This window comes from Miniopterus natalensis, chromosome 5 (assembly GCF_054644295.1).
Source record: "Miniopterus natalensis isolate mMinNat1 chromosome 5, mMinNat1.hap1, whole genome shotgun sequence".
NCBI classification, from domain to species: domain Eukaryota; kingdom Metazoa; phylum Chordata; class Mammalia; order Chiroptera; family Miniopteridae; genus Miniopterus; species Miniopterus natalensis.
This window is the reverse complement of record NC_142085.1, coordinates 54,351,077-54,375,817: the sequence shown is the minus strand read 5'-3', so window position 1 is coordinate 54,375,817 and position 24,741 is coordinate 54,351,077. Positions and strand designations below refer to the sequence as shown.

The 24,741-nt window shown below is 44.6% G+C and overlaps 1 protein-coding gene across 1 annotated transcript in view; it reads left to right on the top strand.

The window, feature by feature from the left end:
- The window catches only part of PREP (prolyl endopeptidase), a 103,536-nt gene extending 88,669 nt beyond the window's left edge, over positions 1-14,867 (top strand). Inside the window, exons 11-15 of the mRNA XM_087817538.1 lie at positions 1,621-1,757; positions 4,548-4,642; positions 7,428-7,559; positions 10,791-10,947; positions 14,097-14,867. Of these exons, the coding sequence (XP_087673664.1) occupies positions 1,621-1,757; positions 4,548-4,642; positions 7,428-7,559; positions 10,791-10,947; positions 14,097-14,391 (816 nt within the window). The 3' untranslated portion in view covers positions 14,392-14,867. The remainder of the gene's footprint in view (positions 1-1,620; positions 1,758-4,547; positions 4,643-7,427; positions 7,560-10,790; positions 10,948-14,096) is intronic.
- The last annotated feature ends 9,874 nt before the right edge of the window (positions 14,868-24,741 follow it).

Here is a 24,741-nt window from a genome sequence, read left to right as displayed (position 1 = left end):
AGCTGACTCAGTGAAGGTAGAATCATGTGAACAGTCCACGGCGTGTTCATCTTTATGTCTCCAGAGCTTAGTGTAGTGCCTGGAACTTACCCAAATATTTGAATCAGCAAGTGGATAGGGGGTGGAAACAAAGGTCTTGACATTGAGGCATTTAAGCCTGTGGAAGGTCAGGATGCTGGACAGGTCATCAGTTTCATTGATTAAAGTCACTGAAGAAAATGGTGATGCTGTGGTTAGAGTGCTCCAAATTCTTCCCCAGTCTGAGATGCAGGACCTCGATTTTAGCTCATTAGCCCAAGCCAATCACTTGAAACGTGTTCCTCTTACTCTACGTTTACTTGTACCACCCACATAGTTACACTTGATTAGAGGCTGCTAACTGCCACTAAATTAAGTAAAACTGTGCTGCTCTGATAATTCTGAACTCTGTGGAGCATTCTCCATGATGCCTAAACTGTCAGATTTATCTTTTTCTCAGTATTTCTCTCCAATTGAGAAACAAGTGCTTTTTATACTCCTGTTCTTGGCGGGTCTCAAAAACCTGTCACACCTGCAGGCGCATTTTGTAGCCTGTGTGCCTTTCTCCAAACCTGCACCACCTCTTCCCACTGTTTATTTCCGAGCACTCATAGGATCTTTCTACAGTAGAATTGCTACCTAGAAAGCTTTAGATAAAATATGGCTGCAAGTTACACCAAGTGTAAAGGCTTCTGTCCTTGATTAATATGTGAGGTTAGCAAGACATTTCTAAGCTGGGCACTTTCCAGATGCCATTTGGGTAAAGAAACCATGTTTACCCAAAGAGAAAGCCATCTATAGATTCTGTCCGAAAGAAGCCATTATCAGCTTTTGGTGGCTTATCGCTTATTCTATGACTTAGCATTTGAATAGCATTTAATATTCTCTTTCTTGTCCTTTTACTCCTTTTATCCAAAAAGTAATGAATATAGAAATGTCGACTGAACTTGCCTGAGGTTGCTTGGATTCAGGAAGGTTTTGTGAGCCTTAATTAAAAATACTGGAGAAAAGTGGGTTTGTTTGACCTGGAATAATAGGATTTCTGTGCTGTTTCACCATCTACTTTCTCAGCGAATGAATATATGTTTTGTTGTTGCTAACATTAATTCAATAGTTGTACATAGAAAAATGGAAGGCAAGTCAAGTTATCAACATTTAGAAAGGAAGTTGAATGTGAAACTTATTTTCTAGAAATCTCCCTAAATGAAATTGTTTGGCAGGATGGCCAAATCTGACTTTCCAATGCTGGGAATGGAAAACAAATGTGTGTTTTCCATGCCCCTCATGAAGGCCGCATCTTAGGATGAAGAGCTGAGGCTGAGTGGGGATAAACGGTATGCCCAAGGTCACCTGGCTAGATAGCTGTGGAATAAGAATTCAGACTCGGGTCTCCCTATTTTCAGACCCATGTGCCTATCACTGCTCCACGGTATCTCCACAAAAACTGCAAGCTACTCCACTGTCAGATACCCTTAGTGGTCCTGGGTTTCCATTGTGCTTCTGCACATCTTGAAGACAGAATTACTGCATGTGTGTTTCCTGTGGAAAAGCATGCAGGTGCTGACCAAGCAGTGCTAACCATTCTGCTTTCTTTTGTTCTAGATTTTCTACCCTAGCAAGGATGGTACAAAGATTCCAATGTTCATCGTGCATAAAAAGGGCATAAAATTGGATGGCTCTCATCCTGCCTTCTTATACGGCTACGGTGGCTTCAACATATCGATCACACCCAACTACAGGTAAGCATGGAACGTTCTTGGCACTTCAGCATGTATTTGATCCCCTCCATAGAATGGAAGGAAACCAGAGCATCGTCTATTAAATTATATTTTTCTAATATAGTTAACCATATATTTCTTACCTGTCAGAGGGGCAGGATTGTGTTAACTATGTGCATTTTTGGTTAGGAATTTCAGGATCGTTACAAGCTAATCTTATGTCTTCAGTGGGATAGGTTGTTAGGGAACTAGATGCTGAAACTGTAGCTGCGAGGTTACAGAAGGTGATCTGTTGAGTTTTCAACAAAGGAAGCTCCTACCTTCAGTGTTTGGCATTTGCTACCACCCCACGGCCCTCATGTTCTCTTCAGAAGGAATGATTTTCAGCTTATATTTTTTTTAGCAGCACAAGTCCTAAAATAGACTATTCTAATATTCAGCCATAAGTATATTTTCTATGTACTCTATTGCTTCATCCATTTTAAACTGTCCTACACTGTTTCTGTGATTATTTTTCAATCACTTATGTTCAGGGAGAAAAATCTAAATTTATACATTTGCTATTGTTTATATAAATGTCTCCTGACAGTCGCAAACTTAACTTTAAAACTCATTCATAGTACAAAATAGAATTTGCTTTGAGCATTTTTCATAAAAGCAAGTAGTCTCCTACCAGCAAGATCAGTTTTAAGCTAGCTTCTAAATAGTGCCTTCCATGAAATCTGATTGACAGGTTCATCTTTCTTATTTGGGAAGAAATTCATGGGCTGGTGACCATCAGGACATAAATTCAGAGTAAATTCCACCAACTGTCCCAAATTTAAATACAAGAAAAATGTTACTTCATTTTGAGTACTTGACATCAGTAGCACATTCTGCTAATTACTTAGGATTTAATGAAGTATAAAACAGTCCGTGCCCTCAAATGGTTTATAACCAGATTGTGAACTGTATTGAACATCTGGCTAAAGAGTGTGATTTTGTCCTTTTGTTAGTGAGCTGATGATTTTACACCATCATGTGGAACAATATTTTCAGAAGATGTGTGAGGCATCATCTTGTGAGTGCACCAATGGTTGCTCTTCATTCATTGTACAGTGACATTGCTGTTCTCCATTCTAGATGGCTAACTCTATACCAAGCACCATCCTGGGCAAGGCCTGAGCCCACAGGCGGGCTTCCCATCTCTTACCAGTTTCCCAGGCAGTGAGATTTGCGGTTTCATTAGTATCCATGTCCGTGTAGTAAAACCAGAAGCCGTATTTATTCCCTGTGACTGACTATTAGTCTCAGGATGCAAGGGAATAGCTGTTGGTTCATTAGATTCACCTAATCCTTACAACAAAAAATAGTGTGTCATTGTTTGCCCCTCTTCTCAGAGTGATGAAATATAAGCTTCAAGTTACAATGATGCCCGAGTGCAGGGCCAGTGAACATGTGCTTCATCTAATGAACAAGTCAGGGGCTTGTACCTTGAGTCCCATGCCCTTGGTCCCCACAGGGTGGCTAGGATCAAGACAGCACTGACTCCTAAGCAGGTCTGCAGTCAACATCATTTGTTTTTGTTCATTTGTGCAACAGGTATTTATTAAGCCTGCTCTGTTGGGAATCAGGAGATGACTGAGGAAGGTCCCCTTACCATTTTTATCCCAGAACCCAGTGGATATGCTGATAGTTTCAGTAGAGACCATCAAGGGTGCATGAAAAATGCTGAAGACAAGACCAAGCAATTGACAATCCATTTGGCCCGTCTAGTAGGATGGTGTGCTCTCATGCCCACCCTGCTTGCTTTTCTCTTCATCCTCTGGGTCCAGGGAATTGGTAAAATTCTCAGAAATAGTTCTCAAAGACAATTTTAACAGCAGCTAGAAAAATGTCACTCAGCATTTTTAGGATCAGAGTAGAAAGAGGAAGAGAAAAACATGAAACCCAAATTTTCCAAGGGACCTAATTCTGTTTCCTAGAAGCTTTGTGCTGTAGTTTCTTCTGTTTATTTGTAGAAAACATTCTTCAGCCATCAGCTCTCCATTCTTGTTTTCTAGTTTGTGTCCTTCACCTCCGCTTTACCATATATTGTCTAGTTTAACATTTAGGTTTCTGTAAAACTACTTAAAATACACATTTCAGAACTCCCTTTTTTCCAGTTTGAGCAATATGGAAAGAGACTGGAAAAAAAATGGTAGCTGAGCAGGGGCCATTATTGGGTGTCCCTAGGAGCCCAGCACCCTTCACACCAGCCTGTGTCACATGGCTGGCAGGATTCTGTTTGCCAAGATAGTTGTTGAAAGATTCAGTATGAAAGGAGGGCCTCTGTTTTTTTCTCTGTTTGCATTATGAATTGTGTATTCCCACTTTGTATAGTGAAATATTTGCCAATATAGTAAAATGAGATCTGGATACTCATGAACATGTATGAGCTTTGCAGTTAAACATTAATAAGAAGTAATATGTGTTTTACTTTAATCAAATAATATAAAATATTGGGCTCCAATTTAGATGATATTACACATGGATAAAAGTGTTTTCAGGGATACTTTTCACTGTATCTTTATTGATTTCAGAGAGAGGGAGAGATAGAAACATCGCTGATCGGCTGCCTCCTGCATGCCCCCCGTGGGGATCGAGCCCCCAACCCGGGCATGTGCCCTGACCGGGAATCAAACCACGATCTCCTGGATCCTAGGTCGATGCTCAGCAGCTGAGCCACGCCCGGCCGGCCACTTTTTTTTTTTTTTTTTTAAGATGGAGGGAACTAGCATGGTCCTTACCTTGCTAGGTGGATAATGGTTAACCACTTCTACTGTTTCTCAGCGTGTCCAGGCTTATCTTTGTGAGACACATGGGTGGCGTCCTCGCAGTGGCCAACATCAGGGGAGGAGGTGAATATGGAGAGACGTGGCATAAAGGTGAGGTATTTTAACTTTTTAATTGGTTAAAATTATATAGGTTTCAGGTGTATACATCATCTCTATATTGTATTGTGTGTTCACCACCCCAAGTCAAGTCTCCTTCCATCACCATTTATCCCCCCTATACTTCCCCCCAATTTCATCCTTACACATTTTATTTCTTTTGTATTCTGTTTAATGAAGCACCTATTTTCCGGAAGCATTCACTCTAGACTATAATCTTAGTTATCTGCTTTGTTGGCAGTGCATTGTGTAGCTTTTTGTCTGTCCTGTCAGAAGTGAGTCGGGGGTATGTTTTGTATTTTTTCTGTCTCCTATTAGCCTGGCTTTTACTGTTCAGCATTATTTGGCTATCTCTAAGCAGACCTCAAAGCGAGTCATTTTCTCTTAAAAGAGCAACCTGAACTAGAGCTTTTCTTGTTCCCAGTGTGGGCATCCGTTTGCCCATTTCCCAATTTCCCCAACATTGCTAAGAAATCGTGTCCCAGCGTTGCTGCTGTGGCTATCACGTGCAGACTGTAGACACAGGAGCTAAGTCAGTGTTCTTCTCTGGTTTCAGTGATTCCATCTCCATTCTCTGGCCTCCTGAAGCATGGGAATGAAGCTTCTGTACTTAGCTTCATTCCCAGATTGTCACAACTTTTGTAAGGAATACAAAAGCAATTTTTATTTTTAAAGCCCTACCTCTTCCTTCTCTTCATACATGGAGCACACCCCCTCTCCAGGCTTTTGTGTATCTGGAATTCATAGACTAACCAGTGGCCTGATGATGATGTTTCTCACCTGCTTACTCCTGTGCCCCATGGAGGAGGAGATGGCACCTTCACTCTCACCAGCTCCATGCTCCTCCGCTCCCTCAGCAGCAGCCATCGTTTATAAGAAGGCCTGCCGGGACAGAGGCAGCCACTCATGCTTGGGGTTGGTCAGCAGCACCAGCCGGAGGGCTCTCCTCCCACAGCAGGAACATCAGAGACCACCCTTCAACCACTTGGTCTTCTCTGCCTTCCCAAACCCGAGGCCAGTGGCTCTGGTTTTCTGCATAAAATCAAATCAGATATGATGGTAGACCTATAAAGAGATTTTCATAAGTACCTGTTAGGTATCATGGTGTAGGAAAGGCCCAGACCTGACCCCTGGGCATCCAGCATGCATCCCAAGGGCTGTCAGCAGGCAAACTATTTGAGTCCCTTAGCAAGAGTTTCTGATTGACACATGGACTCCAGGCCTGCCTGCCATCTCAGGTCCACTTCTGCCATATCATCCCCAAAGACTTTACCAGTTGTCATTGTATTTGAAACAGCACAGAATTCATTACATAATTTTAACTTTGACCTTATATTAGAATTTAGTTACACGAAAATCATACTGTGAAATTGTGATATTAACAAATGACTGATAAATCGAGAATGAATAAGAATAGAATTTCTGTATACCATAGGTTTGATTTATATCCCAACTTCATGTGCTAAATCTGGACCCCTTACCTCGCCTGATTTCCTAGTTTAAATGTTTGTGGTGTAGCCACACACCCACCCACCTGCACAGACTCCTGTTGTCTCCTCGGAGAACCTGGACTCTCCTCTACAAGACCCCTCTAGCCATCAGGTGCCCACCATGCTCTAAGAGGGCAGAGCGCCCTTGGGTCCTGGTCAGCACTTCCTTTCTCATCTATTAATTACAACATTTATTATCCAAAAGCCTTGGGGAGCTTGAGTGAGGCTAAAAGTAGACCACGTTTATTTGACAGATTCATAAACTTTCTCCAAATTTACGCAGTGAAACAAACAGAAACAGACCTTTTCCAATTAGACCCGAGTATACTGAACATTGATGAAGCTAAATTCCATTCTGTTCATTTAATGCTCTTTAAAAAATATAGTAATATACCCCAAATGATATTATTCCTGGAAACTGAGTCATCCTAGCTGTTCTAATTCACTGATAATTTCGTATTAAAATTTTAATAACATTTATTTTGATATGAAAAAGTTTCTTTAGTAACACTGCTTCATCTTTAATTGAATTCCTGCAGACGTGGTTAATCTCAAATATCTAATTAGATCTGTCTGCCTTTCTTACTTCAGAGGCAGTTATTTTAGACTCTGTCCCTTTGAGGGCATGCCTTGGCCTTCTGGCTTTTGCTTTTGGATATTTCAAGACCTTGCAGATGTTCTTCTCTTTAAGGAATTGCATTATGTGGTTTTATACATTGGAATGCCTTTTAGATGAGAAAACCCAGCTTCCCTGGGAAGATGTTTCAGACCCTCTTCATTCAAGACCTGAGAAACCTCCCCACCAAATTCTGATTTAAAACAAAATTGGAGAACTTACTCCTCACTTACCCATTTTAAACTCCTGCGGAGAGGGATGAGAAGTGAGCCTCTGCGAAGCACTTGCGTCTTCCCAGGGAGGGGAGCTAGCGGAACTCAGAGAGGGTGGAACTCTGCTCCAGGTCTTGTTCAGTTTTAAGTTCAGCTTCTCCGAAGTCCAGGTTCTTTCATTTTCACGGTTCACTGATATAACAGAACATCTTTTTCTTCCCTGTGGGGAACTTGCCTTTTAAGTTCTAGGAGTTCATAGAAAAAAATATAGATCCACCAGATGGAAGTTGAATTTGTCTGAGGCATTTTTCTAAAAGTGGTGTTAGCCCATTGTGTTTAAATTAAGTTGAGCAATAGTTGAAACTATGCCCTGTCATCATTTGAATTCCCTTTAGGTTAAACTGTTTTCTCTAATATTTTGTGCTGTTTAATTAAGTTTTTTTCACTTTGGCACATTGTAGGTGGTATCTTGGCCAACAAGCAAAACTGCTTTGATGACTTTCAGTGTGCTGCCGAATATCTCATCAAGGAGGGTTACACGTCTCCCAAGAGGCTGACTATTAATGGAGGTTCAAATGGAGGCCTCTTAGTGGGTAAGAACCGAATTTTATTCATTGTACTTACTACTTAACACTCTCGAGGTTTTCAGATGCACTGTCTGTAGACAGCTCTTGATTTACTTTGGCTCATGGATGGAAGCACTGGTACAAAGAAAACAAAATCTATTTGTATTTGGGCCTAAAGACCCAGCTGAACCCACATTCCACAGACTTGACTCATGACAGCTTTAAAAAGCTGTCTGGCTTCCCTGCTGAGCTTTTCTGGGCTGCACCTCAATTCTCTCTCCAACCGGGTGGGACCCCTCCCCCCACAGACTGGAGCCACAGATTTCTAGGGTTCAGGCAGCACAGTACTGGCTGATAACCCCTCTGATTTTGTTACTCAGAACTTGTAAGATGTGATTATCACCAAGCATTTGTTGCATAACTATACCTGGTGGTGCTAAATGCTATGGGTACAGAGAAAAGTCATGAGGAAAATGGGGGACATACAAAAATGGATCCACAGCATAATAGTAATGAAAGAGTTTACAGAAATAATTCCCAGAGTATTGAGGACCGTGTGTGCCCGGCCCAGTCTGGGCCCTTGATGTGCATGCTGCCTGGGAGACACTAATATCCCATCTTACAGAGGACACTCGGGGGCATCAAGAGGTCTAGTAGCCTGCCCCATGTGACACAGTTGGAAGTAATGGGGCTGGGGCCTATCACTGTGGTTTTAGATTCTGCCCTTTTAATCTTTCTGAGGCACGGCCTCTAAGTACCTAATTTTTGGTAGTTAATGAAATTTTAGTTTGCATTTTCTCTCTCAGCAGCACTGAATATTGTCGTGAACATTTATGGTGGACCTGAACTTTGCTTGCTGGGTCTTACATCCATCGTCATTAGGACATGAGGGCCCGTTGCACAAATGTAGAATCACATATATAAGCGCAGCTTAAACACGCGACGATTTTCGGAGTTCTCAGTCCACAGTTTGGGAGGAAGCGGGCAGGTGGTGACACATGCACGCACTCCTTGTCTTGTAAATATCCTGAGTCATGTCAGAACCTGAATTTCTCTCCTTGCTCTTTACCCCAGTAGAATACAGTCTTGAAAAAAACATTTGCCTTTGAAGGTAAAATATGTACGTCCAAAATAACTTGTTTTTAACTTAGAAAGTGTATTCATAAACTTCTTAGGAACAACACAGACATTTTCATTCTAGTCTGAAGAGGCAGACAGTACTCCTGAGGCCAGCATGGGCTCGGAGGGGTCTGGCAACCATGAGGAGGCCCACGCCTGTCGCTGGGCCCAGTGAACGAGGCAGAGGTAAGAGATGGCAGGGGATAAACCAGGCAGGACCTCAGAGCCAGGCTAGAGGACCTGGTTTAGTGTGAAATGAGAAGCCTCTGGGGAAGTTTTGAAAGAGCCACCATAATTTGACTTATTTTTTCAAAGGGTCATGCATTGATCCTATTATGGTATTAGTTTAGATGGAAGGAGAGCCAAGGGCAAAAAAGCAGGCCAGGTAGGAGACTTCTGTCCCGTGTGAGACAGTGGTGGCTTGGACCTGGGGTGTAGTGATGGAAGTCATGAGAAGGGGTCAGATTCTGGGTATATTTTGAATTGGAGCCAACGGAATTGGCACATTGATTACATGTGAAGTGTAAGAAAGATCTAAGGACAAATTTAAAATTTACTAGAAGATATTGAAAATACCACCTAATTCCAATAGTGCGAGAGTTGTTTTGTAATTTACTGGTTCATGCAGCAACTCCTTTATATGTTCAGAGTTTTATATTCAGGAGTTGCTTGTGTCAGTTGACAAACCTGGTCCCTTGAGAAACCTGCAGAGATGGAGTTCCCCCAGCGGGAGGCTGAGTGCCTATTTAAAAGGGCAGGTTCCTGTCCCTCCCGCCTCAGGCTGAGAGAATTGGGATCTCCCAGGGTAGGACTCAGGATTCAGTATTATGAATAGGCCCTGGAGTCAGAATTGGAGCTGTTTTTTCCCCAGAGCCAGGAAAAGTCGAGATCCCTTGACTAAGTCCTGTCTATGCCAGCTTTGATGTGACTTCCTCCGTAATCACCTCACACCTGGTTAGGAACCCCTGTACTCCATTATCATTGCTTGCTCGGTTCTTTATATTTCCCACCAAAATATTCACTGACCTATCCCCAGACCTAGTGCCAGGCACATGACAGGTGTTCAATAAATATTTGTTGAATTATCAAAAAATTGTATACAAAGGAGTATTTTTAGAACAGGACAAGAAGGTTAGAGCCCTGAGCCGGGTTTTAGGCCCTTTTCCGCCTTGGGCTGTATGAACTCTTTCTACTCAACACTTTCCCACATCTACCAATTCACCAACTGGGTGTCCTCCAGTTCACTTCAGTTCTGACCCCACAGAGTAAGGGCTCAGACCCACAAGGCTGCTCCCACTTCAGATGCCAGTCACAAGTCCTGGGGTTTCCAGGACCCTCTCCTCAGGTTCAAAATTTGCCAGAACACAGGAATACTCTTTTTTTTACATGTACCAGTTTGTTAAAAAGATAGAACCCAGGATCAGATGGAAAAGACACACAGATAGGGTAAGGTGTGAGGAAAGGAGTGGACACCCACCTTCCCGGCACCTGAATATGTTCACTAGCCTGGAGGTGTTATGGAGGCTCTGTTATGTAGGCACGAGTGATTAATCATTAGGTATTAGTGATTGATTCAAGCTCTAGCCCCTCTCCCTCCCCAGAAGTTGGCAGGGAGCTGACAGTTCCAACCCTCTAATCATATGGTTGGTTCCTCTGGCAACTGGTCCCCATCCTGAAGCTATCTAGGGTCCCACCCAAGAGTCACCTCATTAGCATAAACTCTGGTGTGGTTGAAGGGCTAGTTATGAATTACAAAAGACGCTCTGGAGTTCTGTGCCAGGGACAAGGACCAACATATATATTATATTGCATCATTACAGACTTGTTTTGAGATCCCAAACAGGTTTCTTAACCTCCCTCATCGCCTGTGAAAGTTGAGGAGGGGACACAGGCTCTTCTGAAAGCCCAACCCTCCCCATGGAGATTCACTTTAGGGAGTAAAACTCATTACTGATAAGAATATCCCACCCTTGGATATATTGAAAGGACAGGGGAAAGCTGTGGGATGTTAATCAGGTGATTTATGATGATCTAAGAAAAAAGTCAACCAAGGTTCTGAAAGCATCTGAGTGTTTGTTTTGGTTCATGTAGGTGTTTAATGATAAACTGCCTCCCTTTTCTTTCCATCTTGGTTTTTAGCTGCTTGTGCAAATCAGCGTCCTGACCTCTTTGGTTGTGTTATTGCCCAAGTTGGAGTAATGGACATGCTCAAGTTCCATAAATACACCATCGGTCACGCCTGGACCACCGATTACGGGTGCTCAGACAGCAAACACCACTTTGAATGGCTTATCAAGTAAGGTTTTAACTCATATTGATGTATATGTTTGATATCCTTTTGGCTGATTGTTCAGAATTACAGTGTTTGACTCCTTGCTCTCCATGTCTCACATTTGCATATAACTTACTACAAAAGTAAGGGAAGTGATGGGAATACCTGTTTCTCCCTTGTTTTGATCTTTAACAAAAACTAACTACAGAGATGTGAAAGGCAGAATTCTAAATGTGTGCATCTCCCCCGGCCCCCAAGATTGCTGTCTCCTTCTCTTACGCACTAATCTGGGTACTGCTGTGAAGGACTTTGCAGATTAAATTAAGGTTACTAATCATCTGACCTTAAAATAAGGAGATTATCCTGGATTATCCCAATGGGCCCAAACTGTAATGACATAGCCCTTAAAAGGCAAAGCACTTTTTCTGACTGGAGTCGGGGATGTCGCAGAAAGGGAAATCACAGACTAGAAGTGAGAGACGGACTTGACCCATCATTGCTGGCTTTGAAGATGAAAGGAGGGAGCTCTAGAACCTGAGAACAATAGCTGTCAAAGAAATGGGACCTCGGTCCAAAGCTTCATGGAACTGGATCCTGTCAATAGCCTACTTGAGTCTGGAAATAGAATTTTTTCCAGAATTCTCTGATAAGAGCCCATCTAGCTGACACCTTGATTTTGGTCTGGAGAGATCTAGAGCAGAGAGAACCCAGTTGAGCCAGCCCAGACTTCTGACTTTTCAGAACTGTGGGATAAGAAATCAGGGTTGTTTTAAAGAGCTACTAAATGTGCGGCGCAGCAGTCAAAAACCACTTATGAAAAAGGTGTCCTCAGACCTTACATCAGTATAGATGGGATTTCCTTTCTTAAGAAATAAAGAATATATGCAAGTACAGGTAAACTTGCCCTGTGCTCTCAGTGTATCTTTACACATTTGAAACTGCAGGTTGCCGTGTGGAAGTACTATACAGCTTCCCTCTCATGTCCCTCGCCCACTTTGGCGATCGTGAGAAATGGCAGATGTTTAGATTCTTAGGACTTCGAGCTACATTCTTTTTTGGCTCTTCACTCTTTACTTCCCACATGTAAGGGTCTGGGGATTTTCAGCAGTATTTAGGAATTGCCCTTGGACAGTCTTCTCAGTAAGTTAAAAATTGATCAAGTTTTTTTCTTTCATTATATATGCTTTTTATGGCTAGCTCTTTCCAGTTAGAAATTTAGCTAAAATTACTGAATTTTTTAAATTGGATACTTTTAAACTACTCAGTTCAGTTCTTTACTTTGTAAAGCTGTTATTTTTAAATGCACAGATAACCTCATTGACACATGCTAGTAAAAGCTGAATATTTGATGAGAAACCTTCATTCAGATTAACTTAGAGAAAATATGCATTTTGGGGGAGATCAGTCCCGTTTAAACTCAACTGAAAATACTGAGTTAATTGGATTATCAAAGATAACCAAAATATTTGATGGAACCTGATACTTCTAAAATTATCTTGAAAGCAAAAAAAAAAACACAACCTTCTAAAATTTCTCTCAAGAAGTCTATGATATACAGAGTGGGGTGGGGCAAAAGTAAGTTAACAGTTGTGTGTACACAAAACAGTTTACTCTTGTTTTATTACTTATTTTTTGTATTACAACTGTAAACCTACTTTTGCCTACCCCTATATATTCTCACTTCAGACTTTAATTTTCCAACCTAGCACTCACAGGCCCGCGTTTTCCTCTTACCGGCTGCTCCCAGATGAGCAGAGAGCTCAGCCCCACACACTGGAACCAGAGGGGCCTATTAAGGAGCTGCTCAAGCCCTGCACCCCTGGAGTGTGTCCCATGAAGCACCATCAGGGATATTAACTGGCGCCCCCCAAAAAAGAGCTGGATAAATAAAGCCTAACAGACTTTTTTCTACAGAACTTCTTAGAATCTTTAATATATAAATGTGGCATATGAATCTTGTTGGGGAGAGGGGGAAGACAGTATTAATAGGCAGAGTTTTCCAAACTTGTTTCCTCATAGAACTATTATCTGTAGGGCTGGGGCAAATCCAAAAACACTCTGAAATGAGATCAGAAAACTGGTCCATTGCCACCCACCTTATCTATTGGGAGACTAAACCCCAAAACGTTTAGATTGGCTTGGTTAACTGAGTAGAAATTTTACCATTTTTAACTACCTCCCAAAATAAAACCTGACTAAAACGGTTGATTACATTCATTAATGTTGAACCCTCTGAAAAACATGGCAACATACTGAATAAAATGTAAAGAAAAAGTATCCAGAGATTTCCCTCACTTAACTAGTATCAGTCACTGTGTAATTCAACTGCGCTTTTATTCTAAAACCTTTTGCTAACGTAACTGGCTACTTACCTTGTACTTCAGAAGGTGCCTCCTCTGCTCTCCCACGAACTTGCTCACTACTGGCCAAAGGCAGTTCTTCCTGCTGGAGTCAGCAGGAGGTCAGCCGCCCGTCCCAGGGCCAGGGACAGGAAAGTAGGCCCAGAGAGGACTCGTGATCTCCCTAAGACTGCCGAGCTGAGCCCAGAATAAAGGGTTTATAGATGTTAAATGAGCAGAAAACTGATTTTAAGTTCTTCAACAAAAGAAAGGCTTGCGCCTATTACACCCATAGTCTGTGATTTAAAAAGACAGGCCCTGGCCGGGTGGCTCGGTTGGCTGGAGCGTGTTCCCGCATAACAAAAGGTTGCAGGTTCGATTCCCAGTCGGAGCACGTATGGGAAGCAACCGATTGATCTCTCTCTCTCCCCCTCCCTCCCTCTAAAAATCAATAAAAACATATCCTCAGATAAGGATTAAATAAAAAATAAAGACAATTAGTCCACTTAGTAACAGTGAAGAAATAACCTGAAAATACCCACAATAGTAAGTGTGCATATAAGTGGGGTTATTTCAATAGCCCTGTGAGTTTCGTTTCTTGTACAGTCCTCCAAAGTAGGAGCCAAGTGACAGAGCTCATCCCAGTCTCCAGCGGCCCCAGCCAGTGAAGGCTAAACGACGGGGCAAGCGCAGCTGTGGTCACCACACAGCGGTTACCCGCGGGCCGGCCGGTAAACCACGTGCGCCACTGTGCCCCGCCCTCCTCGGTCATCCTAGTGAACAGACAACTCTGCCTTTGATGTTTAGCATCATGCTCGTGCCTTTGCCTTCCAGATATTCTCCATTACATAACGTGAAGTTACCAGAGGCAGACGACACCCAATACCCGTCCATGCTTCTCCTCACCGCCGACCACGATGACCGAGTGGTCCCACTTCACTCCCTGAAGTTCATCGCCACCCTTCAGTACATCGTGGGCCGCAGCCGGAAGCAGAGCAACCCCCTGCTCATCCACGTGGACACTAAGGCGGGCCACGGCGCTGGGAAGCCCACAGCCAAAGTGATAGAAGAAGTCTCAGATATGTTTGCATTCATAGCGCGGTGCCTGAACATCGACTGGATTCCGTAAATGGAATTTCCCACCCCCTCCTGACAGCCGCAGAAAACCTCAAGGGCTTTCACACCGTTACACCAAGAAACCACTGGGCATAATACCTCCCCACGTGAACACTTCCTGCGCTCACAGACTGCAGTTAACAGAACTGCTGCGGGAATAATTTTATCTTTTTTAGGCTGCTGCTTTTTAGCAAGCCCTTGGCGGGGGTTTTCTGTTTTTTGGGTTTTTCCCCCCTCCACCCTGTGCAGGCACATATTTAAAAAAAAAAAAAAAAGGGGGGGGGGCATGTTTGGATAAATAACAAAATGGCAGCCAACACATTGTGACTATTAGATTGCTGAAATAAATAAGAGTCATAGTCAGACATACTTCATATAGAATACTCGGTGAAATTTGCTTCCATAACCAATATATCTCTAAGTAAATGTGAGAACTGTTCTCATGGAAGACTTCTTTGCAACAACAATAAACGTTATTTAAGAATGGGAGACTTGGTTGCTGGTTCCTTTGTGTTGAGGGGCAACTCTGGAAGTGCAGTCATTCTGGATCCTGTCACTTTTCTGTGGGAATAAGCAGCTTGCCTTTCCATGCAAATTAATTTCCAAACAATGAAGTCATAGAATGTTAGCACTGGTAATAAGTTGAGTGCATCCATTCCGGCCCCCTTGTTTATCGGTGATGAAGCAATCAGAGGTGGCTCACTGTCTTACAAATTAACTACTCAGTCTGCTCAGAAGCTGGGGCTCGTCTGGTTTGGATGCCTCCTTTGAAAAGTCAGTGGACCAGAAACTAAAGATTATGCACCTGTTTGTCTACCAGTTTGTTTACAAAGTATAACTGGAAATCAGAGAACTAGGATATAAAACTAAGAGGCCACATGAGTGAACTATCCATACAGATACATTTATCCAAACTTATCTTACAATCAGAAATGTCAGCATTTCCCAAGCTATTTTTCCCCCCATAGACCACTTTCTGGAAATAGAAATAGTAACATTTTTGTAAGAAATGGGTTTGGAGCCCAGTTGGGCGTGGCTTAGCATTTGAGCATCAACCTAGGATCCAGGAGATAGTGGTTCGATTCCTAGTCAGGGCACATGCCCAGGTTGCTGGCTCGATCCCCAGCTGGGGGCGTGCAGAAGGCAACCAATCAGTGACTCTCATCATTGACGTTTCTGTCTCTCTCCCTCTCCCTTCCTCTCTCTGAAATCAATAAAGATATATTTTAAAAAAAAAAGGGTTTGGATCCCCCACCACCACCCTGAATCCTTAAAAGGGGGATCTACCATTCTTCAAACTATTGTCTATAAAAAAAAATTTAAGACATTTGTTTCACCATCTCATGAAACAATGTTCCTTTGGGGATCAGTTTGGGAAATGCTGATCTAATTTTTGAGAGAAAAGTTTCTTCTTTGTTCTGCTTCATCAGACATGATGAAAATAATTACTGTCTATTTTGTGTGAGGTATCAACCTTTAAAAAAAAATTCTTAACAAGACCCTGGCCGGGTATTCGGTGGTTAGAGCACCGTCCGCTATGCCAAAGTTGCAGGTTCAATCCCTGGTCAGGGCACATACAGGAATCAATGAATGCATAAATGAGTGGAACAACAAACTGATATTTCTCAAGTCAATTTTTAAAAAAACTTAAAAAGATTACTTCCTCATTCCAGTAACTTGTACTTTTACAAGTCAGTCCTATTTTCCAAATCATACGTATTTGTGCTTTTCGTTAGAGTTCTCTCTGCCTCTCAAATGTGGTCTAGAATCAGACACTTTTCTGACAGCACATCACTGCCTACTAAGCGCAGCTGAAAGGCAGCCACCGGGCTTGGTGTCTCTCTTCTAGAAGCCTGTCTTCTGTCAGCATTCGTGTAAACAAGCACTGCAGATAACGCCGCTGAGCATACGGCTCACTGTAACCGCCTGGAGAAACGGCTGCCAGCCAGCAGTGTGGGCAGAGGCCGCACCACCACGTACCCGGAGAGATGCCCGTACCAGCTAAATGCCACGTGACTGCTGACCAGCGCGGCAGAGAAAATAAATCGCATTTGCATAGATTAACCAAAGGCTGCCTGTTTTTTAGACCAGCTGGGTCATTTGAGGTGCAGACAACTGAGTTGTACCCACTCGGTGCAGAGCATTTACTTTCCCCCCCACACACCTTTTTATTGAATTTATTGGGGTGACATTGGTGAATAAAGCTATATAGGTTTCAGGGGTACAATTCTATAGTACATCATCTGTGTATCGTATTGTGTGTCCACCACCCCAAGAGTCCAGAGCATTTTCAAGCCTGCACAGAATCCAGCCGTGCTTCCCACCGAGGTCCCTGTTTGACCGCAGAAAGTAGAAGTACAGCGCATAGCGCCTCAGCTGCAGCAGTCGGGCAGGCCCAGGCTCAGACCTCAGCTCTCATTCGGTAACGTGATTATGAGGAATGAACAAATACAAGTGCCTAGTGGATACCTGGCTGCCAGCTGTGAGTTCTCTTTCCCACACTACTTTTCATGTCTGGGTTTTACATGGACAACTGAACCCCAAAACTGAAGGCAGCCTTTGAAAGCCTTAAACACTGGAATTAAGACTTGAAGATGGGCTCCCCCCAGCCTCGGGGTGTACTTCCTGTTCGATGCCACCTTCCTGTGTCCTGTGCTTTCCCCACTCTGCTCTGTCTCATGCTGGTCCATGGTGTTTTGAGAAAAGGCTGCATGTTACACAGGTGGACTAGCTGCCTCGTCATGGGCCTTTCTGAACAGGCTACAGAGCTTTTGACGCCTCAGTAAGATGGTCACGTTTATAATAATGTGGACACACCAGGAATACTGTAAAACGTTGCAATTAGTCATTTACAAGAAAGGAATTGCATACTTATATGGGTGAGTTTTATGGTATGTAAATTTTACCTCAAAGTCAAAATAAACTCTGGTATTGAAATAAAAAATTAAGAGCAGAGAGAAACAAGACGGGGCGTAGGTAACAGCTGCACCCGCCGCCTCCCGCAACCACATCAAAATCACAACTAAAATACAGAACCACCATCACTCAGAGCCTCCTGAGATCTGGCTGCACAGAAGCCCCACAGCCAGGGAGCTGAAGGATCATCGAGACCGGGAGGAGGGGGGAGACGCGGGCAGGGCGGGGCTGACTCGTGGAGACGCGGCCGCGAACCCACACCCGGTGCCGAGATTGAAACCCCGGAGGGAATCTCGGCGGTGGAGGTTTCCTGGAGAAGCGATGGGTCCCAGCCCCACAGCAGGCCCCAGCCCAGGGCTCCAGGGCTGGGAAGAGACGTCCCCACAACTCCGGGCTGTAGAACCAGCGGTGACTGTGGCTGAGGGTCGCGGAGGCTGCGGGAGCCCCAGCAGCTCCTCTAAAGGGCCCGGCACGGACTCACTCGGACGCTCCCTCTGAGCCCAGCGCCGGGCAGCAGCCGGAAAGGACCCGGGACACTCGGGGAGGAACTAACCTGCCTGAGATCCGGGCGAGAGGCAGAGGGGCGGCTTCCTTCTGGGCAGAAGGGCTGGCGGAGGCCGTGGCTCCTTTGGCGAGTCCTCCCCGCACACAGCCGGCGGGCAGGCGCCATGTTTGAATCGCCAGCACCTGACTCACACCTTTGGCCCCGCCCCGTGATTCCCGGAGGCCCCGCCCCTCCCCACCTGCAGCTCATCCAGGCCATTTCCAGGGGCTTTTCTCTGCAAGTGGCCTCTCTAGCCTCATGCTTAGGACTTTCCTAAAATCTCTCAAACAAGCAGCACCGTGCCCCACACGGCTTGACAAGTGGCCCCAGGCCTGGCACTGGTGGCAGCTGCATTGGCTCATAGCTTGGCCTCTCCTGGGCACCTCCAAGCCCAGCACAAGTAGCAGCCAACTACGGTTTGCTGTGTAGCTCATGCTGGGTGGCCCTGGGCAAGGCACTGGCACAGGCTGACTTTGCACCTCCTGGGAGGCCCCAGAGACAGTGCACCTGGTGGTCAGACTCGACCACGCTGGATTACAACCCTACCACATCCACGAGTGACACTCAAGGGGCGCACTTGGTGAACACCAAAGCTCCACTGAAGTAAATCCTGCTCCATAGGGGTGTCTCCAGCACAGCAGCTCTCTGGCTGTAGCTGCAGCTGGTCCTCACAGCCGATTGGCCTGGGGGTCAGTTTCTCCCAGGGACGCCAACAGCAACCAAGGCTCAACTGCAACAGGACAGTGCACACAGCCCACACAGGGGAGCACCTAGAAGGCCCAGCTCAGGTGACTGGGGAGGCTGAGCCACTGGACCCTACAGGACACCTACTACACAAAGCCACTCTACCAATTCCAGGAGACATAGCAGCTCTACCTAATACATAGAAACAAACACCACGAAGCAGCCAAAATGTGGAGTCAAAGAAACATGTCAAAAGGAAAGAACAGAAGAAATCTCTAGAAAAGAACTAAATGAAATAGATCCAAGCAAGCTAACAGATACAGAGTTTAGAAGTTTGTTTATAAGGATGTTTAAGCAAACTATTAGGGAAATAACTGAGAAAATCGATAACATAATAAAGGACCAATTTGAAATGAAGGCTACAGGAACTGAAATGAATAATAACTTACATGGAATCAACCGTAGAGCCGAGAACGCTGAGAATGAAATCAGCAATTTGGAACATGAGGAAACAAAAAAACACCCAACCAGAAGAGCAAAAAGAAAAAAGAATCCAGAAATATGAAAATAGTATAAGGAGCCTCTGGGACTTCAAGAGGCCCAACATTTGTATTGTTGGGGTGCCAAAAAGGGAAGAAAGAGACCAAGAAATTGAAAATCTATTTGAAAAAATAATGACAGAAAACTTCTACCTGGGGAAAGAAATAGACTTACAGGTCCAGGAAGCACCAAGGGTCCCAAACAAGAGGAACCCAAAGAGGCCCACAGCAAGACACATCATCATTAAAATGCCAAAGGTTAAAGACAAAGAGAATCTTAAAAGCAGCAAGAGAAAAGCAGTTAGTTACCTACAAGGGAGCACTCATAGGACTGTCAGCTGATTTCTCTACAGAAACCTTGCAGGCCAGAAGGGAGTGGCAAGAAATATTCAAAGTGATGAAAAACAGAACTACAACCAAGATTACCCAGCAAAGCTGTCATTTAGAATTGAAGGTCAAATAAAGAGCCTCACAGATAAGAAAAAGCTAAAGGAGTTCACCACCACCAGACCAGCACTACAGGAAAAGTTGAAGAAGCTAATGAACAATAGAATCTAACGAACTAAATAGATCCAGAGACACTGACGCATGCAACAGATGATCATATTTCAGAGGGAAGGGGGGTGGAGGGTGGGAAGAGATTAACCAAAGAAGTTATATGCATATATGCATAACCCATGGACACAGTTAATAAAGGGGTGAAGGCCTGGGGAGGGGGTGGGAGCGAAGTGGAGGGAGTCAATTTGGGGGGGAAATGGGACACCTGTAATACTCTCAACAATAAAGATAAATTAAAAAAATAAAAAATAAAAAATAAGTAAAGAGCAAATGAATCTCTAGATGTGCACCACCCAGAAATAGCCACCTGGAGAATTGCAATGTCAAGTAGAAAAGGTAGGTGACAGCATTTGAGATGAAAGCTTTTTTTTTTTTTTAATCAGCTTCAGGCCCAAAGGTAGAGGACTGTTTTGAGCAGTAGTTCCTATGTCAGAGTTTACCTCTGGGGGCACAGCTGTCCCACTACGGGGTCCGCTCCTGTACATCAGACTGTTGATACCATGTCCTGCAAATAACGCCCTGAACCCACCTCACTGATGTCTCCCTGCTCAGGGGCTCAGGCCTCCGACTGCGACCTGCTGCAGCCAGGAGACACAGAGGCAAGCAGCCCCCTTAATGCTGTGACGGACCAAGGCGGCTCTCATTTCCTCTCCTGTTCAGGAGAAAATGACTTGGTGCCCATTCATGAGAGCCATTACTTAGAACTGTTCACAAACAACCTTAATAACCGGTTATATGATTTAGAAAGTGATTTACATGTAGCTGGAAATGAAAATATTGCCCTGTTCCCTGGTTAAAGTGTATTCAAGGCTTTGGTGAGTATCGAAGGCAAGCGTTTCCAGCCATTTTAAAGAGGGAGTCAAACGGAGGTTAACCCGAAAACAAGGTTGGCATCAAAGTGTCACAGCCCTAAATTCCGGGGGAAGTGATGGACATTAACGCAGACACTGCCGCTGGCCCGGTTCCCTGCAGTCCCCGTCCCCACAGGCTGCACTGACCCGGCAACCCCCGGACGACGGGAACACCCCAGCGCAGCCGCTGCCGTGGTCTTGCCTAGGAGAGTGAATCCCCCCTAGCTCATCCGGGGTGGCGGTACCTGTGAACGTGCTTGGGGGGGACGGTGCCTGGGAGGGGCTTCATCATTTGTTAACACCTGACCTTCTGGGCTGATTTTGCTGTTTCCTAGTGAACAGCAAGGCTGTGCAGGGTACCGCGTGGGCGAAATGGGTTTCAGGTGAGTGGGTTTCAGGGTTTGGTGAGAGAGGGAATGCTCAGAGTACGGAGGCAGGTTCAGGGCAGGGATGGTTCCAGAAGGGAAATCAGGAAACAGATTCTGCAGACGGAGTTTGCCCTCCTTTCGCTCTTGCTCTCTGCATCTCCACCGGGAGTGCTGTTACATGACCTCACGTGGCACAGTCCCCCCCCCCCCAAGGCTCACAATGTCAAGAGCTTCAGCTGAGAGCAATGATCCAGGTGGTGGAAATACAGAGGTTTTGAAGCCTGACTCAGACCAAACAAAGACACACAGGAAGCAGAACTAATCCACATAGATACTGGCCACACTGTTTCAAGCTCCGGTGCTTTTTATCCCAGGATCTTGTTTACTTTTTAGAAAAAGTGTCTTTTACGAATATTTTTTTAAAATTGTTGCAAAAATAAATGTTGCCTGTAATTTTTTAACTTTGTGGTTTAGATGCACATAAAAGTTGCTAACAGTGCGGAGAGAAAGCACATGCCCTTCACCCCGATTTCCCTGATGTTAACCTTTTCCATTGTCACAGTGCAATGATCAAAACCTGGAAACTCGCTGCTATCGCACCATTAGAGAGCCTGCACAGCTTATTTAAATTTAGTCCGTTTTCTCACTAAACGTCTTTTTTCTGCCCCAGGTCCCACACTGTGGTTAGTTGTCATTGTCATGTCTCCTTAGTTCCTCCGGTCTGTGACAGTGCCTCAGTTTTTCCTTGCCTTTCAATGACCTTGACACCTTGGAAGAGAACTGGCCAGTTATTTTGTAGAATGCCCTGTAGTTATAGTTTGGTGTTTTCTCATAACTACAACGAGGTTATGCATTTTGGGCAAGAATACCTCCACTGTGATGCGCCCTTCTCCGTGCATAATATCGGGGTCCATGGCATGGGAATGTCTTATTCCTGGTGACTTTAACTCGGATCGCTTGGTTCAGGTGGAGTCTGCCCGAATTTTCCACTCCTGTAAAGTTAATTTCCTTCCTGAAGATTTCCTTAATTTAATGATAGTTATATTTTGCCTAAATCAAAATACATATTTAAATGTCATCTTTTGGGAAAGTAGGTGAGGCAAATTACAATAAAAGACATATGCAAATAAGGTTCTTGTGTGTCCTCTCTCAACAAATAGTCCTTCCTTGTTTCCTAAGCCTCGACGGGGTCTTGCTTTACCCTTCTTAAATCCAGTCCTCTCCAGGTTCTACCAATCCCACCTTCTAAATATGCCCCAGCCCGCTTCTCTCCAGCCCCACCTGTTTCATAATTTGTCTCTTCGACTCCAAGTCTGGCTCCTCTCAAATTCTATCTACTCACTGACTCCAGAGTGAGCTTTAAGAAGCAACTAAGATGAGATCATCTCCAAACCTGAGCCTTGAGTGGCTCCCCACTGCCCTTGTGCGGAGCTGATCTATGCAGCAAAGCCTGGAGTGGGCCCTCCGGATGAACCGGCGATAAAACGATCCCCTGCGTGGCTGAACAAGTTAATCTCCCAGCTGCAAATCAGAATCAACTGGGAAGCTTGTTAAAAATACAAATCCACAAGCTGCTCCCCCTGGAGATTCTGACTCCGAGGAGGAACCTGGGATCTACACTCTTAACAAGCTTCCCAGGTGCCTCAGGCACGGGGGTCGGCCGAGGAGTCGCTGATTAGACTCACCAAGGTGATATTAGTTCTTAGGGGAGCTATGAGAAAATTTTTCTCTAGTTCTCAACTTTCTGTCATGATGTTGCAATCCTGTCAGAATTATTAGATGCACCTAAATTTATTGAAAATTACATTAAGTAAAAAATCAGCTAAATGAGAAGTCCTGGCATATTCTAACTTCTGTTGAATTTGCACATATTACAAGAATGTAGTCACTTTTCTTAAGAAAGGCGATTCTTTTATTTCCTAAGACTCATTAAATTTAACCCCCTAATGGTATGGATAGAATCCTTTTGGAATCATGATGCGCAGCCTTATTATCTTATTTTGAAGATCCCAGCCCCTGCAGTGTCCAGCAAAGCCACTTAGCAAGCTCTGGGCCCCACACCTTCAAACCCAGGCAGGGAGGGCCCTGTGCCTGGCTGTGGAAAACAGGAAACGCTGCTCGTCAGGTTGACACTCAAGGTTTGAAAGACAAATGCGGTCAGTCCCAGCACTAAATATGTCTTTTCAGTCATTGCCAACAGTTTCAAGTTTAAATAAAAAATGAAGCAATTTCAAAAATTCAAGCAAGCAATTATTTATGTCAAGTTTACTATACTTTTAGAGGGGTCAAGACATTCCAAAACCCCTACGTCCGACTTACATAACCCTCAGCATAATTCCCGACAGTAACTCTTAGCCTGGGATTCATAAGCAAGATACGTATTACACCAACGAGATTTAAATATATAATGTGAATGCATTTTACCCCCCAACAAAATAAGAATGGCATTTAATCAGATGTTTTTCTACATGCACCTCCCTCCACTCTGCAGGTTTTGCAGCCAAACTTACCAGGGAAATGCTGGCAGAGAGAGGAGGTGGGGACCCTCAGGTGGGTGCGTCCTGGCCTGTGACAGGCAGTAGCTACCGGGTTCCCAGGCTCCTCTGCTCGGAGTCGGAACCGCCTGGAACGCAGATGCCCCCTTCTCAGGCCGAGCACAAGCGCCTTCGCCACCTCTTCGTTAGTTTTTTCTCGTGACAAATGCATATATTTTTCAGCTCTCAAGAAAATCTTGGGGATGTAAATTATAACAAAATCTTGATTAAGGAATGAAGGTTTTTTTGGTAGTATTTTCTGTTTGGCTTAAATGAGGAAAATATAGGCACTGAGATGGATCTTTATCACAGACCCTGACCATATGCAAAACAAAGAAAAATAGAAAGTGTGATGCATTTGAAAATTTCGATATTCTGTTGTGTTTAACTATTTCCCATTGAGTTTGGCATTCAAACTGTAAATCCAATAAGCTCCAAATGACTGAGTCATAAAATCAACTGGGAGAACTAGGCAGGGGTTTCTCCAACAGCCACTTGTATCCTGTGCGGAGCTTTTCATCTGGGATTGCGACAGCATTTTTATTAAAAGCTAATTGACTGAGTCATTACCACGGTGCCAAACGACACTCCACTTTATTTGTTTGGAGTGTGTATCTTGGAAGAATTCTGGGCATGTTTCAAAATTAAACAAGATATCTAAAAGTAGAAACCAGAAAACATAAAAAGCTTCGAAGGAGCAGAAAGAGTGATGCTGAGCACCTGGATGAGCCGCGGGAGCTGAATGCTGGATTTGGCCCTGAGTCTGCTGGACCCTGGATGAACCTGGGTAAATTACCCTCCACGTCAGGACCTGCAGCTTCTTTAGGGACAACATAACAGTACTATTTAACTCAAAGGGCTCTTACGTAACTTACGGATTCAATAAACAAATGTCCTCCCTGACTAAGGACAGTCTCCCCTCTAGCTGGCCTCTCTCCACCTTCCTTCTGGGGTCCAGGCCTCTTCACAAAGTAAAGGTCTGCCCTGTGACCAGCCTGGGGACGGTGGCTGCTCAAGAGGCCTGTGACCGGCCCGCTGCGTTCTCTTACCCACCCTGGCTCCAGCGTGCCGGTCATGCTTGCGTCCTCCGCCGCTCCTCCATCCTGACCTCGGGGTCCACATAGTCCTCTGCCCTCCCAGGAGCTCTGACTTTCTCCAGGGGGGCGCTTTAGGACCTCTGGCTCCCCACACACCTCCTCAGGCCCATCTGTCACCGTCTCCGTCAGGGGTGCAGCATGGCAGATGTGCCAACCAGGGCATATTGCCGCCCTCCTGGGGGTCTGCAGGGGTGCAGGGCACTAAGCCCTGTGCCTTGTCTCCACCTGTTCACGTGGCGCCTGGACATCAGCCCACCAACGCTGGTTCAGGC